We start from the raw sequence: 17,850 nt of genomic DNA on the forward strand, positions 1-17,850 counted from the left end.
GTTCATGGTGTAAAATGGTCAGCTTAGCACAGTCTTCAAAGGTTTCTTCACAGGTTTGATTCTCGGCCTAGGCAATTTTTTTTCTAAGTTTTGAATTTTCATATATATTTTAAAATTTGTTTTTCATTTAAAAAAAAACTGCTACTTTATATAAATCTAGGGTTTATTTGCATTTTTAATATCCTATCGGAAAAGAAGGGTAAAAACATTCAGCTTTACAAAGCCTACAATTATTATTATCCTGTGATTTTTCACGGACCTGCGCTACTATTATATATTTATAATAGTCACAATGGGTTCAAACATGACTCACTTGTGAAGCGATGTTATCAAATAATGTTTTGTACATACTATGTTTCAGGCTGAAATAGAGAGAATATTTGAATTAGCGAGGACATTACAACTTGTCGTCTTAGATTGTGATACCATAAACCATCCATCACAACTTGCCAAAACATCACTAGCACCAACCATAGTTTACCTCAAAATATCTAGTCCAAAGGTAAGACATTTGTATTATACCATTATATTTTAATTTTATGTGAGTTAATTTTTAATAACTTTTTATTGTTATACCATCAATGTAATAGTAATCATTGTGGAAGAAGAACCTAATACTTAAAAATTTAAACGAATCATGAAACCGAACAAGTGACAGAAAATGAAAAGGTAACGGTCGCAACTAGTAATCGAACCCAGAATCTCTGTCTTACAGAGACAAATCCTCACACATCCACTCGCCCAATACGACCTAATTTTTTTACTATCATTTTTGCCTATCTCATATTTTTTATTCAAAATTAACAATATTATCTTCAACTAAGTTTTTCCTTTTTTTTGGCTGCTATCTTTTTTGAATGATTACAAAGTTCGAACAAATTAAGTTGTAACCTAGATAGTGTCTACGATAAACATATCCGATTTTTATTTATTTGGGACACTTATTTTCGAAATATTGTTAATTCTGAATATGAAATTGAATTAAATTGAAATAAAATTGAATTGAAAATAAAATTGTAAATTAAATTGAACTAAATTGGCTAACGGTGAAACAGATGTTGACCTTGAACACGATGATATTTTTACACAAAATAGTAAACAACCTGCTACCCAAATATTTTTCGAATAAAATTGTTTACAACAAGGACATACACAAACATAAAACTAGGACGTGCAATGAAATCAGGCTACCAAAGAAGGACAAAGCGAATACCCAGAATAGTATATTATATAAAGGGATGAAATACTATAACGCGCTGCCGGAAAACCTTAAGTCTGCCCCAATTGAAAAATTCAAGATGTTGTGTAGGAGCCACATCAAGCAAGAAAAAAAAAAAAAAAAAACATAGTTTATTTATATGTAACAATTAATTAGTCATTTGTAAACTTAAATGTACAAATTACTAAAAAAAAAAAAAATCAATAAAAAAAATCAATAGATCTACAAAAATAACGTAAAACAATTAGATTACAATGGCCAAGAGTTTTGAGGCATTTTCCTGGTAAGATTGAGATCCAGGGCTTGATTCCCAGTTGCAACCGTTTCCTTTTTATTTTCAGCGTCTAGTTCGGTTTAATTTTTCATTTAGATTTATTAGTGTTACATAGTATCTTCTTCTTCAAATGATTAATTCAATGTTTTATTATCATTGAAACTTTCGTCTATCTTTCTCCAAGGACTGGTGGGATTAATAATTAGATCATTTTTTAATTCAATTTATAAGAGACCGATAAACTTCCCATTTGCCAATCTTAGCCCGTCGTCCCACGGGTCGGTAAGCAACGACATAAACCGAATGCTGGAAGATCCTGTGCAGAAAATTAAGTTCACTATAGTAAGGTAACGGCCTACAGCACAGTTCAATATAGAACTTTTTTCCGCAGGGTCTTGGAGCATTTGGTTTATGTCGATTGCGTACCGACCCGTGGGGCGAAGGGGTTACGATGTATATAGGTTCCACTATAACATATGTCATATATTGTTGGCCAGGACTAACTTATTTTCTCTTTTCAGGTTTTACAAAGATTAATTAAATCAAGAGGAAAGGGCCAAACTAAAAATTTGTCAGTTCAAATGGTGGCATCTGAAAAATTATCACAATGCCCTCCAGAAATGTTTGATGTAATTTTGGATGAAAACCAACTGGAAGACGCGTGTGAACATATAGCAGAATATTTAGAGGTATGTTGTGATCCTTTACAAGTAGGTACTAACAACAAAATCAATGCTGCAAGTAACTATGTATTATAAGGGTAGATAATTATTCAAAGCCTGCATATATTTGAGGTATTATATATGAATATTTTATTCAGTCATTGTATGTAGAAAACTCTAGCATTCGAAACATGGCCAACAACATTGAGCCAATTGGCATCATAGAGATAACACGAGCTTCAGTCGGTCTCCAAAAATCACTGCATAATGCCTACATGAATGCTAAGATACTGCACAAATTGTTCTGGAAAAGATAGAAAAAGCGATGGTATAACCTGTCTTCGGTAAATAGGGTTTTACCATAATCAGTAGTCATTTAAATTGGCTTTTTTATGTTAAAAAACTCAAGGAGCACTTGAAGTTGGCGTGCCGGTAACTCAAGTGGCCGGTGAGCGGTTACCCACCGGCGATTTCCTTCGTTAAGTTTGTTCACGGTTGGAAGGATTCGGGCGGCATTGACAGCCGCCCCACCCCCCTTCGTACTTCCCGTACGGGAACAATATTTTACACTGATTTTGCAAGAAATGAAGACTATATTTATGTAACTCAATGTACACATTAATATTCATGCTGCTAAATGTTTTCTGTACTATAATTATTGACTATCTATTATGATATCTCAATTAATGCTCATATGGACATCTCTTTGCCGCATAAGATGAGGGTCTGGTTCGTATATTGTACAAGTACTTAAAGTTTAACTGTCTCAAAGTAACCACGAATAATATACTTACCACCATTAGATATACAGGGTGTATCGGCACGAACCCGACAAACTTTAACCAGCTATTCCTTAGTATATTTGGAGTAAAAAATCTTATGTGCACTTTGCTGTCCGGCAACGTTTTTTTTTAATAAAAAATTTATTATTCATATTTTCACCACATGTCACCACTGTTTTATCCTTTGTCAAAGTTTGAAAACCCATCTGGCAATATTTTATTCGAATTCCGTTGAATAATGTACGTGTGTACCTATATTGGCGCGCTTTTACAATCACAACGAAATGGCACGGCACCATTCGTCTCATTTTTAACTGTTATTATTTAGTGTGTGCGAAAGAGCGAAGACGCTTTTCGACATACTTTCTTATAACAGCTGTTGAATACGAAAAGCAATGCCAATGACAGTGATGGAGTGTGGAAATTTTTAATTTTTTTGTTTTTAATTGAAAAAAAAATGCTACCGGACAGCAAAGTGCCCATAACATTTTTTACTCCAAATGTGCTAAGGAATAGCTGGTTAAAGTTTGTCGGGTTAGTGCCGATACACCCTGTATAAATCCTTTGAAATGGGTCGGATATATCAACTGTCCACTTTAGTGATACATATCAGAAATATAACACCTTAGTTATATTGACTCTTGCCTAGTGACATAAAATTTCGGAAATAATGTACCCAGATATGTTGACACTCGACTACAGTGAAACAAATACTTCGAAGTAGATTAGGTACCGAACTAGGATATATTGACACAACACGGTGACACAATTTCCTGGTGCTGCCAATGTTATGTACTTGATACTTTAGACAGTGTTATAATATAATTGTCAGTCAGTAACAATTTTCAGCGTAGTAATGTAATAATGAAATAATAATATTTGGCTGATTTGTACAGCGCCATTTATGTGAAAAGTCACCTCATGGCCGCTGTGTCAGAAAGAAGTCAGAATTAATTAAACGGTATTAGTAACGGCAACAATCTATAATACTTAATTCAGCTAATGTCTAATCTTTAAATCACTCAAACCTCAATTTCTCAATTATTTCCGAAATCGAGCTTTAATAATTATGCACTTTTCAGTTTCAAATCTAACGTTATACATCTCATACTTAAAGCGTATTGTCAATAATATAGATAATAGAAATGAAGGGAGATGTGACATGGAAGCGTGCTGACTGTCGCCGATCTATTACCAATCTACATGGATCAAATCGGCAGAGCCAATGAAAGTTAGAAACAAAGACAGGGAATTTTGACAAGATTGGGACAAGAACAACAATACGAATATACACATTACTAACGTGTTTGAATCAGCTCCTGCTAAAATATTAAAAAAATAACGAATTTAAATAGATCCTGATCATAAGTAATACGTTACTCTAGTGCTAATTTAGTAACAGTGCAGTGAAAGTAGTGCATCACTCCACATACGTGTTGTGTCAACTCAAAACCTAAGTTTATTAAAAATAATCCGCCATTACCGCTATTAGGTACCTAATTCCACCGAGCGCGACTTACTACTCTAGTGTGACTGTGTGCGTGTCCGTACTAGCCGCTCAGCGCAAGTACTCACTCCTTCCCGCCGATACAAGTCAGGGCAGCTAAACCTATCTCGCCAGCTACTTTATCATGGACTCCTGCGATACATATGCATTCATCACATTAGCAAACAATATTATACGTGATTTAAATACGACCATCATGGATCCCACTAATAAATTTACTAAAGAACAAATGGGTAAATTAACGCCTCAACTCTCAGTGCTACTAGGCAATATTAGTTTGGTTTCCACAAAAGTTGGTTTTCTTGAAGGTGAATTGAATGCCTACAGGAAAATTTCACCTAATCATTCCAAAAATTTATCAACTACCAACATCGAAACGGAACAACTAACAGGAATTTGCGAAACTTTGAATGAAATGGACGAGAGAAAATCGCGATCTAAAAATGTAATAATGTTCAATGTTCCTGAAAGCTCGGGTAATTCTCAAACTGCAACAATGAGTGAAGATCTGAATAATGTCAAGAATATTCTTAACAATGTTGATAATGTAGATACCTCGCTAATTAAAGTGTATCGATTGGGTAAGAAGGACACTAATAAAACACGCCCCATCAAGGTCGAACTGTCCGATAAATATCAAGCCAGAACTGTTCTACAGAAAAAAGGAATACCGTATGGAAATGTAATTATCAAGACCAAGAACGACTTAACAATGCTTCAACGGCAAGAAGTACAAAACTTGTGGAAGGAGCTGGAAGATCGAAAAAGCAAGGGAGAAAATAATTTAATTATCAAATATATCAACAATAGACCCAAAATTATAATAAATATACCAAAAAACTTATAACCGCGCCACGTTACATCTTCTACCAGAACGTCAGGGGACTTCGGACTAAACTCAGTGACTTTAGAACTAATGCACCCACCATCACACAGGACATCATCATACTCTCTGAGACCTGGCTGGAACCATCGATATACTCAGCGGAGCTCGGTCTACCTAACCACAGTATCTACCGAGTTGACCGAAATCGGAACACCAGCTCCAAATCAAGAGGAGGAGGCGTCCTGATAGCAGTAAATAAAAAAATTTCATCGAAATTATTAAAAAACAAAAACAATGATGTTGAGCAAATTTTTGTAATGTTAAACGATAAATCCAAAAAAACTATCATCGGATGTGTATATATTCCACCAAATTCTAATATAATAATGTATAAAAATCACTGTGAAGATGTCGAGCTACTCAAATCTAACCACCCTAATCACAATATTATAATTTGCGGTGATTATAACCTACCTAATTGTAAATTTAATGATTTGGATTACTTACCATTAACGGCGTGCGAGAGAGAAATCTTAGACATGTCGAACTATTTAGGTCTATTTCAATGTAACAATGTGCTGAATTGTAGTAATCGGACACTTGATTTAATTTTTTCTTCTGATGAGGGTATAAAAGTCTATGAGTCAGCCGAATCCTTTGACCCAATTGATAGTCACCACCCTCCACTTACAATACTAGTACCTATTACAATAGAGTGTGACCCTCTAATTAAAAATTGTAGTCGTAATTTCATTAATGCTAATTACCAGGACATTAATCATGCACTTAACAAAGTAAATTGGTCTGTTCTCAAGGAAGGTGATCTCAACTATAGCGTAGAACTATTTTACTCTCAACTGAATAGTATCATTTCCGACACAATTCCTCTAATTCATCATAAAGTACGAAAGTATCCGATATGGTTCAGCAAAGAATTAATTCAGTTAATTGTTATTAAAAAAGAAACACATAAAAAATATAAAGAACACAGAACAATTCCCAACTATACGGCATTCAACAATATTAGAAGAGATTGCAAAAAAATGACAAAAAGATGTTATAAAAATTACATTAATTCGGTTGAGAACACGATACTTCATGATGTAAAATACTTTTGGAAATACACAAAATCAATGAAAAACAATGATGCTGGTATTTCTGGTAATATACGTTACAGACAAAATAGCTCCAGTAAAATTTATGAAATTGTTAACATGTTTGCTGATTACTTTAAGGACGTGTATGAACCTGATATTCCAGATGACTTAATTCCTTACTTCAATACGGACATAAATTTACACTTATCGCAAATACACATTGATATTGAAGACATTATAGTCTGTATTAAATCACTTGAACCCAAAACGAGCTCGGGACCTGATAAGATTCCTTCCATCTTACTTAAGAATTGTGTCCAAAGTTTATCTGTTCCGCTTAATATACTGTTCAACAAGTCACTCTCCACAGGACACTTTCCACAAATATGGAAACTTAGCTACCTAACTCCTGTATTTAAAAGTGGTGATAAATCCTTTGTTGAAAATTATCGGCCTATCTGTATTCAATCGTCTATACCTAAACTTTTTGAGAAATTGATTCTTAAGAAAATCAGCTTCTTTGTAAACTCTTGTATCGCAACTTGTCAACACGGCTTTATCTCCGGCAGATCAACTTTGACTAACCTAACATTATATGAAAATTTTATTTCCAATGCACTTGCCAACAAACAACAAGTTGATTATATATATACGGACTTCAGTAAGGCGTTTGATAAGGTCTGTCATAAAATCCTCATTAATAAACTTTTGAAAATCGGCATTAATGGAAACCTTTTATCTTGGTTTAAGAGTTACCTACTTAGGCGTCAGTTAACTGTCTGTATTAATGATCACTTATCCTACATGTTCGAAGCTACCAGTGGCGTACCCCAGGGTTCGCATCTTGGTCCTTTACTTTTTAATTTATTCATTAACGACGTAACAAACATATTCACCCGTGTTCTCATTCTAATGTTCGCTGATGATATGAAGATATATAGAATTATTGACAATATCGAGGACTGTCTAACACTTCAATCTAATATTAATAGCTTTTACGATTGGTGTCTTAAAAACAAATTAACTCTTAATGTAAAAAAATGTCAACTTATGAGATTCCACAGAAAAAAAAACCCATTTTTGTTCACCTACTTTCTCAATAATCACACCTTATTATCTGTGGATGAAATAAGAGACCTTGGTATAACATTTGACACTAAATTAACATTCATTAAACACATTAATAATATAACCAGTAAAGCAATGCAAATATTAGGATTTGTCTTACGGATTTCAAAGGATTTTAAAAATTTAAAAACTGTCAAATTACTTTACACTTCACTTGTTAGAAGCCAACTAGAATTTAACACCACCATTTGGAGTCCTTACTACAGTGTACATGAGAATTCCCTTGAGCGAGTCCAACATAAATTTTTACGTTATATTAATTTTAAATTGGGAATATTCGTCGAAAACATTAATTACCCCTCTCTGTTACAATTATTGGGACTCGATACATTAAAAGAAAGAAGAATTTGTTTTGACCTATTTTATTTATTTAAAATCGTTACCAACCTGTTGAACTCCCCTGAACTTCTTTCGTTAATATGTTTCCATGTACCTAGTCGATCAGTTCGTTTCAAATTACCCTATCATTGCAACAATACAGGATCTAACGCTGAACTCAATTCCATAATAAATCGCCTACATGTACTTGGTAATAAATATGTTTTGGATGAATCTATAAACATTACTAGCTTAACCTCATACAAACACTATTTAATTAAAACTGTATGTCAGCGCTTCTCAGATTGATTATAATCAAATATAGTTTTAAAGTATTAATTTATCCGGGATTTATTGTATATGAATTGTTTATATATTTATATATATATATAAATATATAAACAATTGTTGTATTGTATTTATAATAACTATTTCTATTGTTCTCTTTTATGTATTTTATATTTATATTTTTTTTTTATCTATGTATATTCTGTATTAATATGTATAACAAATGTTATTTTTTTGTAAAAGCCGCTATAATCGGCGTTAATAAATAATAAATAAATAAATAATAAATAAATAAATAAATAAATTTTCTTCCTTGTTTATATTATCTATGGTTTCATAGTATTATGCTCTTACCCAGTTTGAAATCTAATACTTAAGTGCATTGTCAGTGATATTATATGAAAACGGTGAAACTGCCCACATTTCATTAATTAAAATAATTTTCCAGGCATACTGGCGAGCCACCCACCCTCCAGCGGGCTCCACCAGCAGCGTGGGGGGAGTGCCCCGCCCCATACCCGCCAACCCCTCCCCGCAGCCCTCACCCAACACTCCCCCCACCCCCAATACCCCCGCCAACATGCACGATAGGAACAATCAGACCCCAGGTATGTCAATGTTCTCATAATATTTAATTTATTTCTCAAGCACACATTGAAGTAATCTTTTATTCTTATACGGTAGGTACCCCTAATAATCAAAATATTTTGATTTGAATGGGGTCAGAATCAAATGCTGCAACTTTTCCCGCAGTGAGTTAATAGCCAAAAAGACTCCCCAATATGATAATCATTTATAATCCTGGTAACATTCTCTGTTAACATATTATTATTTGTCTATGGTAATTTCAATAAAATTTTATTCCAATGTTGGCAGATCTGAAAAAATCAAACATGGTTTTTGGAAGTAACACCATCTGAGATTGAGTTGGGATGGAATATAAATACTGCTCTGAGAGCTCTGCTGTAACTTATTTTACTTTACAGGTATTATTTATGTATGAAAAGGGGAAAAACCTACATCAGAGCTTTCAACGGCAGGATTGTAGCAAAAGTTCCTACTCGGGAAAAGTTCCTCTATGTTGTGTACCCACCAAAACATTGTTAAATTATTTAATACATTAAATTTTATTTATTTCATTTTAATCAACTGAAAATAATGTGTGCTAATTTGAATTGATGTGATTTACAAATTCTGCATATCTGTCACCCCCGTAAACACAGAGCAAGCACTAAAAATCCTTGAAGTTTAGATTGTACGTATACTCCTTTTTCCCCTTTAGAAATCACAGAATTTTATCTACGTGTTTTTCAATATTCACTTATATTTATGCACATCTTGTCAGATATATTCCCCAGTAAACCACCTAACTGTACCCGATTCAATGTGTATTATTATTTTATTAATTCTTTTGTAAAGTACTTCCATCTAAGTCTATGAACCCAAATCCTTGTTTATGCTCACAGGACATCATGATCCATATCGATATGAACATGAAAGGGATAGAGGTAAACTGACATACCTACATTATATATCTACATCCTTCTTATAAGTTACCTAGTTGATAAAAAAATATTTAGTCAACTGTAACAATAGCCTTGTTGAAATTGAGAATTGAAATTTTCTCAAATAAGGGCATTACCAAATCTGTCAAATTGTATAGCTGACCAATTTGAATACTTCTAGTTAAAATATTTTTGTAAACTATCTTCTAACGTTTTTTAACTTTTGGGTTAAGTATTGAGTTCTGTTCCCCGTTCTTCGTCCTTCTTGAATCTAAGTTTTAGACAGCCTTGAGTAGTCCATCATCAGGGCAGATGTTCACTGAAGGGATGATAGATTGCAAGATGATCGACGCTGCAAGGCTGTCGTCAGAAATGTTAGCTCAAAGAGGAGGAACTGCAACACTGCACAATACCCCAAACTAAAAACATCAATAATCTCATATTGAATAAATATGTATTACTGTTATTTTCTAGTTTATCTTCGATTTTATTTAATATTTTATAACTACCAAAAAGTTATGATCTTATTTTGAAAATTTGATAACTTTATTACCTACTTTATTAGAAAAAAAGGAAGTGATAAGATAGATCCAATGTTTCCTTTCCTGAAATGTACTGTTGTGTATGTCCTTACCACGCCGCGAATGTCAATATTGTTTGCATGTATTGTTGAAAATGTATCTTTATGTTTCAAAATGTATCTGCATCAGTACGCCATAGCATTATTATTGTTTCATTTCACTTTCAGTCCAAGCCAAAGGCCACGCACGTTGAAAGAAGTTCCCAACACAGCACTTTATTTATTATTTGTATCCAAGAACGTTTGCAACATATCTCAGGTTTCCTTTCATGTTGTAATTGAGTTATCTGTACTAATTCACTGACTACTCTGTTTAATCACTTATGACTGTTTTCTCTAACAACATATTTTATATTCGCCAATATGTATTTATTTTTAAATGTGCTGGAGAGAACATTCGATTCTAGTTTGTATAATGGGTTGCAAAAAAGGAGGATAAATTTGTTTAGATACTGTTTTCCAGAGGAAAATATAGCTATAATTATTGAATTAAATATAGGTATTTATAATCATTGTCCTGTCAGATGTTAATTAATTGCCACCATGCAATCTGACCCACCTTATTCTGAAATGTTTAATATAATGCTTGCAAAAAAATACTTACCTAAATAGAATCCTGTTATTTAATACTGAAACTTTTTTAGTTACCAAAGCAGGACCATTACAGAAACAAAAAAATATATATTTATTTTTCTTGTGACCGTGTTCTTGTGAACATAACTTAACCAGATGACATCTCTCTCTCTCGAACACTTTCGAACTCGACAGTTCAACTATTGAGCTGTCGAGTTCTCGAGTGCTTCCATCAGATATATTTATATTTCTAAACACGTTTTCACTTGCAATAAATATAGGTGGATGTCTCTTATATCAGACACCTGGTTAGCGACAGATCCTAATTATCAAATCCGTGTTATAAACATTATTTTACAATTTGAAACTTTTCATAAAGTATATATCTTTAATCTAAATTACGGAGTGTTTGCATTTGAGGATATTCTATCTGGTTGTTTATTAACAGTTCCAAAGGGCCCGCCCCTCAACCCCGCTGCCGAGGTCGTGCTTCCTTGTCCAGGGAAAGTTTGCAACACCGGGAAGATATTTCTACAGCTCTCTCTTAATCTCCTCTCATAATTACACTTATATTTTAATCTTAAAAACACAACCATTTTACTCACCGTATTAAGAATAAAGAAATTGTCAATACATATGATAATTATTATTGTTTTCATTTTGGTTTTATTGGACACACAACATACAACTTGAAATTCAAACATCTCTCTGAAAATAGGCCTTCTTATCATTTTCTCTAACTTTACTCTTCTTTCTATTGCTGACTTTGTAAGTGGCCTTCGCTTTATATTTATATTTTTTAAGCTTGATTGCTTTTTATGGATTTTTTGTTTGTTTGTTTGTTTGTTTGACTGTTTTGTTTTAGCGAATGCTATTTAGAGCATTGTTTTATTTCAGAAAATATATTATTTTATGAGTGAAAGCATAATGCCAGTATTTTATAAATATTTCATGGCAACATTGCATGACAAAAAGTTACTTAATATATAAATATAATATGCCAGCGAGTTCCTACTTTTTCCATTGGATTAAACATAGTTCAATTTTGAATGTATTTTAGTTTTTGTTTTATTTTTTAATGAGTTCCTAGGATAATATTATAACTTTTTCTTTTGATATTAAACTTAAAACTTTTATTAACGTTAATTGTGTCTAATATGTTGCAAATGATACGCAGGTCCTTCATACCACCCACATCACTCGGGCTATCACCGAGGGCGCTCGGCGAGAGTGGAACGAGACCGAGACAGAATGGACAGGGAGAGAATGCGATCATACGAGGATGACTATGGATCAGAGAGAGACATGATGTATCACCACTCACACCACCACCAACACCCGCCCCCCATACACCACTACAGACAGAGCCACCACTCCACCTCACGAGAAGAATACGACCGAGATTATGATGACAGAGACAGGCGGGACCATCCTAACCACTCTAATATGACACATCATCACAGACCCAGTGGACAAGGGGGAAGTGGGGCGAGAGAAGGAAGATCGGAAGAACGATACGGACGTGGCGGCAGCGGTGACGAATATGGATCCTCAAGAAGAGCTCTGAACGCCATATAGTACCAAGAGGAGCCACAAGTGTGGTACGATCGCTTCTAAATATCTTCAGTGAATTGAATGTGATCAAAGACTATGACGGATGAAATCCCTGCTGAAGTCACCGTCAAATATTTAATAATAGAAGCCTTTTTAAATAAATTTCACAAGTGACATTATCTTTAGAACTTTTTATAGGAACTAAGTCGAATTTGGTATTTATATTTAATGTGAATTTTATTATTTTAGTTCATCGGTTTATATTTATGTATTTCTTGCTTTATAATAAATAATACGTAGAGTAACAATATTACTTTTCCTAATTTGCGGTTGTCGTTAACCGAGTGTAGTTTCAAAGTGCAAAGCGAGCAAAGAGAGAAAATGATTTAATAAAAGCTAGGAAAGCCCCTTGACAAATACATTGATTGTACATTCATCCATTCTTATCAATTTTTCTTGAAGTTCTCAAATCTTCAACAATTCGCTTATGAATGTTGTGTTTTATTGAACCCTCTAATCATTTACAAAAACACTTATTTATCGGTAAACGTCATTAAAAATGTATAAAATTTTTTCTGATAACGTGATAATGATAATCTTTACAACAAATTAATAAAAATTATAACAAATATTCTATTAAGAAAATGTATCCTTTCTTTATTTTATAGATAAATGTTGTTATTACTGAGCATTCCTATAAAATGTATATACAAAATAATATTATCTGTAACGATAAATATATTTTATAAATTTATGATAATTCAGTAATCATACATACCCAAACTCATTTAAAAAATGTATTATTCTAAACTTACTAAAAAACACAAATATTATAATGAGACAGATACACTTAAAAGGAATTATAAATGCGTTTACGCGTCCATAATCTGAAGACTTTTCTTTTGAGCAACGATGGAGATAAAGCAAAGTGCCAAATACATACATCTAGAAAGATTGTTTTAAATTTTATTACTAAGAATGTTATTTTCATATCTAAACTTTGTTTAAATGATACACAGGATTCCACTACTTATGCATTTAAAATAATATTTGCCACATAATAATTATGGTCCATTTTACCAATAGTATTAAAGGCTTTGAAATATGTATGCATCATTATTGATAATCGTACAACGGATTTAGCAGATTAAACTTTTAAAAAATTTATAGCCTAAGTACTGGTCTAAGTATTCAATTTTTGTTATTTGTGGGAAGTCGTGGGTTCGATTACCAAATTGAAGAAAAGACCTTTTAAGTAAAAGGTCTTTTAAACTTAAGTAAGTTGGCAAAATTATTCTTGGTTTTTCTTAACGAAAATTGTAATATACATATAATGTTGGATATGAAGTGTTTCATGCATTTGAAATTCAATACTAGTATCCGGATACAGGGAATGAACTCTTTCGTCCTATTGCATTTTAAGAAATTGAATGTGATTTGATTATATGGAACAATGTTTGCTAGTTGGTGGGACAAATGGATACAATATTTTATTTACATCTAGTTGTGATGATTTTTTCCCTTTTTTCTACCATATTGATTGTATTCCCTTGATATATCAACTATGTTGTTGTAGTTCTTCACAAACCTTCTGGCAACCAGCTTTGGACATAGACCTCCATTAAGTTTGTAGCTTTGCCGATTCTTAGCGACTCTTACCTATTTTTTTTTTCCGTCAAGTCGGTCAAGTTGTCGTTGCGTTCATGGGCCCAGTGTATCCTTATCATATCTGTTTTTTTGTAAATCTGTATCGTGTTTTTAAAAATTGTAGATTTTGGTATAACTAACTTGTGTATTTTAGTTTTATGTTGAAGCTGAATTTTGTTTTAACATTTCAAATATTCAAACAAAAATAAGAAAAACTATTTTTCAACGTTGCTCAGTAGATTAGTCTTTAGGTTTTAATTTTAGAATTGTTTGGAAATAGACAAAAGACAACAAAAAAACTCAAAATAATGATTTATATAGTAACAATAATTAAACACTAGATTTATTAGATAAAGAAATTTGTAGTCGATAATATCTATGTTAATGGGCAAAAACATAGTTTTAATTTATTGCTTCTAAGTTTTGCATGCATTTGTTTATAGGAAAACCTAAGCCTCCATAATATGACTATCATCTGGTAGAATTATCATAAATATCTTCTTTGTAGTTTTATGCATCATAAGATTTATTTGATATTATTGTGAATATTGAAATCTTTTGTACGTGAAAAGAGTTTTGGTTATACTGTTCTATATATACATATATATATAATAAACCAATCACCCAAATTCCTCTAAAAATATTATTATTAGATAAATATTTTCTTGTGTGTTGTTTGCGAGTTGAAAGCGTTCCTGCTTACTTTCAACATTACACTTTTATCAGTTATGATTAAAATTAAAAATAATCAATTTATAACTTCTACTGTTGGCTACCACTGTGAAAAACTAAAAAACATTAACAAAAATTATAAAACATTATTAAAATGATGAAAGTTGGGCTACATACGTAGAGTGAACATTGTGCAGATTTTTTATATTGTAAATATTTTAAATGTATTTGAATATACCTAACTATATAATACCTAATATATTACGTACCTATGGGTACTTTAATGTCCCCAACGGGGACTTTTAAGAAGTGCTGTGATGTTTATTGGAAATTGTCATGAAATAAGACGTAACAAAAATATAATTGTTGAGATAGGTGACTATTCAAATTCTTTCCGCTAACTATGTGAAAAGTGACATTAACTTACTTTATTTATATGTGAAGTTCACAATCATCATTTTGTTGATTTGATGTAGTTTTAAGGAAATTTAATTTGTTTTCGATTTTCATATTATTCCTCACTATACAATTTAATTATATATAATTTTTTGACAAAGATTGAGAAGTCTCAAAGCTTGCTTTTAAATGTATACTTCTATGTATTAAGATATTAAAATTGATTTGTTCTCAAAATTACATCTCAAGTTCAAGAATCAGTTATCCGCGGCGCAATAGTCATAAGAATACCATTCATGTCAAAAAATACTAATGTGGTGTCTGCATAAAAAATACTAATAACATTTGGTATCAATCTATGTTGTTTCAAGCATTTGCTGAAAATTTCTCTCTATCTGAATGAAGTTTTAAAATAAGAGACAGAGTTTATTTTAAAACATTGCAGGTAAAATAATTTGAAAAATTATCTCAAAAGCAACTATGTGTTCATATTAACTACCTACCAACTCTAGTAAGGGGTCCCAATGAAATGGTTCAAGACCACAATATTCATTTATTTTTTATTTTCGTCTCAAATTAATTATAAATCAAATCATATTTTTTACATACCTCAAGAATTGTTTCATGCCTCTATGTATTTAAAAGAGCACTAAAATGTTTGGTACTTGCTGAAATGCGCAATAGATGGCAGTGCAGTGTCCCTTTTGACAAATAATTAAATTCAAAATTATTGTTGCTTGAATTTCAAAAACCTGCTATTTTTTTTGTAAATTGGTTACCGTCGGGTTAAGTTGGAGATCTGGGCTTACTTTCGAAAACTTCATAATTGTGAAAGTTGCCCATGATTCATATATATTGATCTGCCAACAATAAGTGTATTTATGAGACTTACTATTTGCAGGAAGGCATTACTTTCATGTTAGTGCATCTTTCTATATACATTTAGGCAATCAATGATCATTATCCTTTGAGGTAAAAATAGCCATGTGCGTAAATTACTTTTATTATTTTCAAAGGGGAGAAAGCCCTTCCTTGGTTAGGGCTAATTACACGTCCCAGCTGAAATAAAAACCAAGTAATATATTATTACGTACTCACATTTATATAAACATCCACCTTGCAATTTTTAATGTTAGTGTGAGGTATTATTTTATCAAATGGTGTCATTCCAATTTTGCAACTACAATACATTTCACAACTAGTATACATAGTACATACCTACCCCAACTCTAAGGCTTTTTTATGTCCCACCGGTAGAATTTTTGACAGAGAGAGGTCATTTTGGGTGATGGAAATGCCACAGTCAAAATTTTATGCATTATTTATATGTTAAAAGATCCCATCTCCAAGCGGTTTAAAATATGTGCACACCGCAGACTAATTTTTGTAAATTTTGGTTTTCTAAATAAATAAACCATTTCCAAGATGTGCTTTTTAGCTCTAGCAAATATATTCACATAATCCCTATTACCATAACATAATTTAACCATCAGTTTTTCTTCTTATTTTTCGACTCTAACCCTTTCTCTGCCGGAAGGTATTGGGTATGGATGTACCAGCAGGCCGCGAAATTAAATCGTCATATAAAACAGCCTGTTAACGCGCTAATTTTATACGGTCGGCCTTGTGAGCACGGCTACCTAGAGTGCGTATATGCGCTTAAGGCACACAACCAGTTTCTTGACTGGTGTCTAATTTTTACAGCTGATTAACGCAAACCAGTGGGAAACTGCTGAACGACAGCTCCACGAATAGCTACACCAGCTGGTGACTATATAACCCTCGTCCACTTGTGTACAGCTATAAAATTGACATAAGTACTTCATTGCTGTGCTGTGAAAGTATAAAATGATGCGGCTAGCTCCCCAGAGATTATGAATCTCTTCTACAAGGATGTTTACTATGGGATGCCTTTGTCAACGCTTTTATATCAATCTTTCATTAAGTTGTTTGTGCTATCACACCATTTTAACAACTCGTTTCCTTTAATTGAAATAATATAAAGTAGGTAGTATTGCAAATTTCCTTGGAAGCCTAGTCTCGTAGTTTACACAAATAATTTAAATGGCAAATAACAGAAACCTGCAAGATAATATTAGAAGTTTAGTAACAATTCACAAATGATAATTTTGAATTACCGTCGCACCAAGTCTAAGATATCAGATGAACTTTTAAGAAATTTGCTTTAACTTTTGATAAATATAACATGTAATTTATTTGACATGCTGTTATTACTGGAAACATTCCCATATGCGAAAGTATGGTCCGAATCTCTCCTTGTATTATTAGATAAACATAAAATTCTGCTCAAGTTTCAAAATAATAAATATTTCTATAAAAATGTAGAACCAATATTGTAGTTATATGGAGTACCTACCTTTATATTATATCTACTTGAGGTTTTGATAAATTAATGCTTAAATTGGATTTTGAAAGAAGTCAACCTCCCGGCCAGAATTATGGTGGGACGAGGTTGTGGTTTTGTATGACCAATATTTTTAATATTTATTATGGCAAATTTAAAATATTTTCTTGAAAATTACTATACCGGTGAAACCAATTTGATTCTATCTGTTTCGCCTGTTGGGTTTTCAATAGAAATGTAAATTTTCGTAATTCAATATAATAAATAAATTATCGTGTGTTCATCTGATGTTATTAAAATTTATAATGTTAAAGTTTTTTTTCCAGATATTTATTTGAATGTTACAAAATAACACTGTCAAAGCGTGGTTTTAAGTAAAAGATTTTTATTGTTTTGATGAATAATATTGCTGACTTGTGCCAGTTTCGGACTGTAAATTTGTGAACTTTGTATAAGA

General features: G+C 32.3%; 1 protein-coding gene across 7 annotated transcripts in view; it reads left to right on the forward strand.

The window, feature by feature from the left end:
• Positions 1–17,850, forward strand: part of Ca-beta (Calcium channel protein beta subunit) — a 325,904-nt gene extending 308,054 nt beyond the window's left edge. For 5 of the 7 annotated variants that reach the window (XM_089651327.1, XM_089651326.1, XM_089651328.1 and 2 more), the window contains 5 exons: positions 362–502; positions 2,015–2,182; positions 8,550–8,709; positions 9,568–9,609; positions 11,937–17,850. In XM_089651327.1, coding sequence (XP_089507453.1) covers positions 362–502; positions 2,015–2,182; positions 8,550–8,709; positions 9,568–9,609; positions 11,937–12,337 — 912 coding nt within the window. In that variant the 3' untranslated portion in view covers positions 12,338–17,850. Of the gene's footprint in view, positions 1–361; positions 503–2,014; positions 2,183–8,549; positions 8,710–9,567; positions 9,610–10,354; positions 10,446–11,936 lie in introns of all 7 variants that reach the window. The other 2 variants (XR_016305776.1, XM_089651330.1) reach the window with 2 other exon arrangements.

Source organism: Hesperophylax consimilis, chromosome 4, assembly GCF_061612785.1.
Source record: "Hesperophylax consimilis isolate HC1 chromosome 4, BYU_Hcon_1.0, whole genome shotgun sequence".
Taxonomy (NCBI): Eukaryota; Metazoa; Arthropoda; class Insecta; order Trichoptera; family Limnephilidae; genus Hesperophylax; species Hesperophylax consimilis.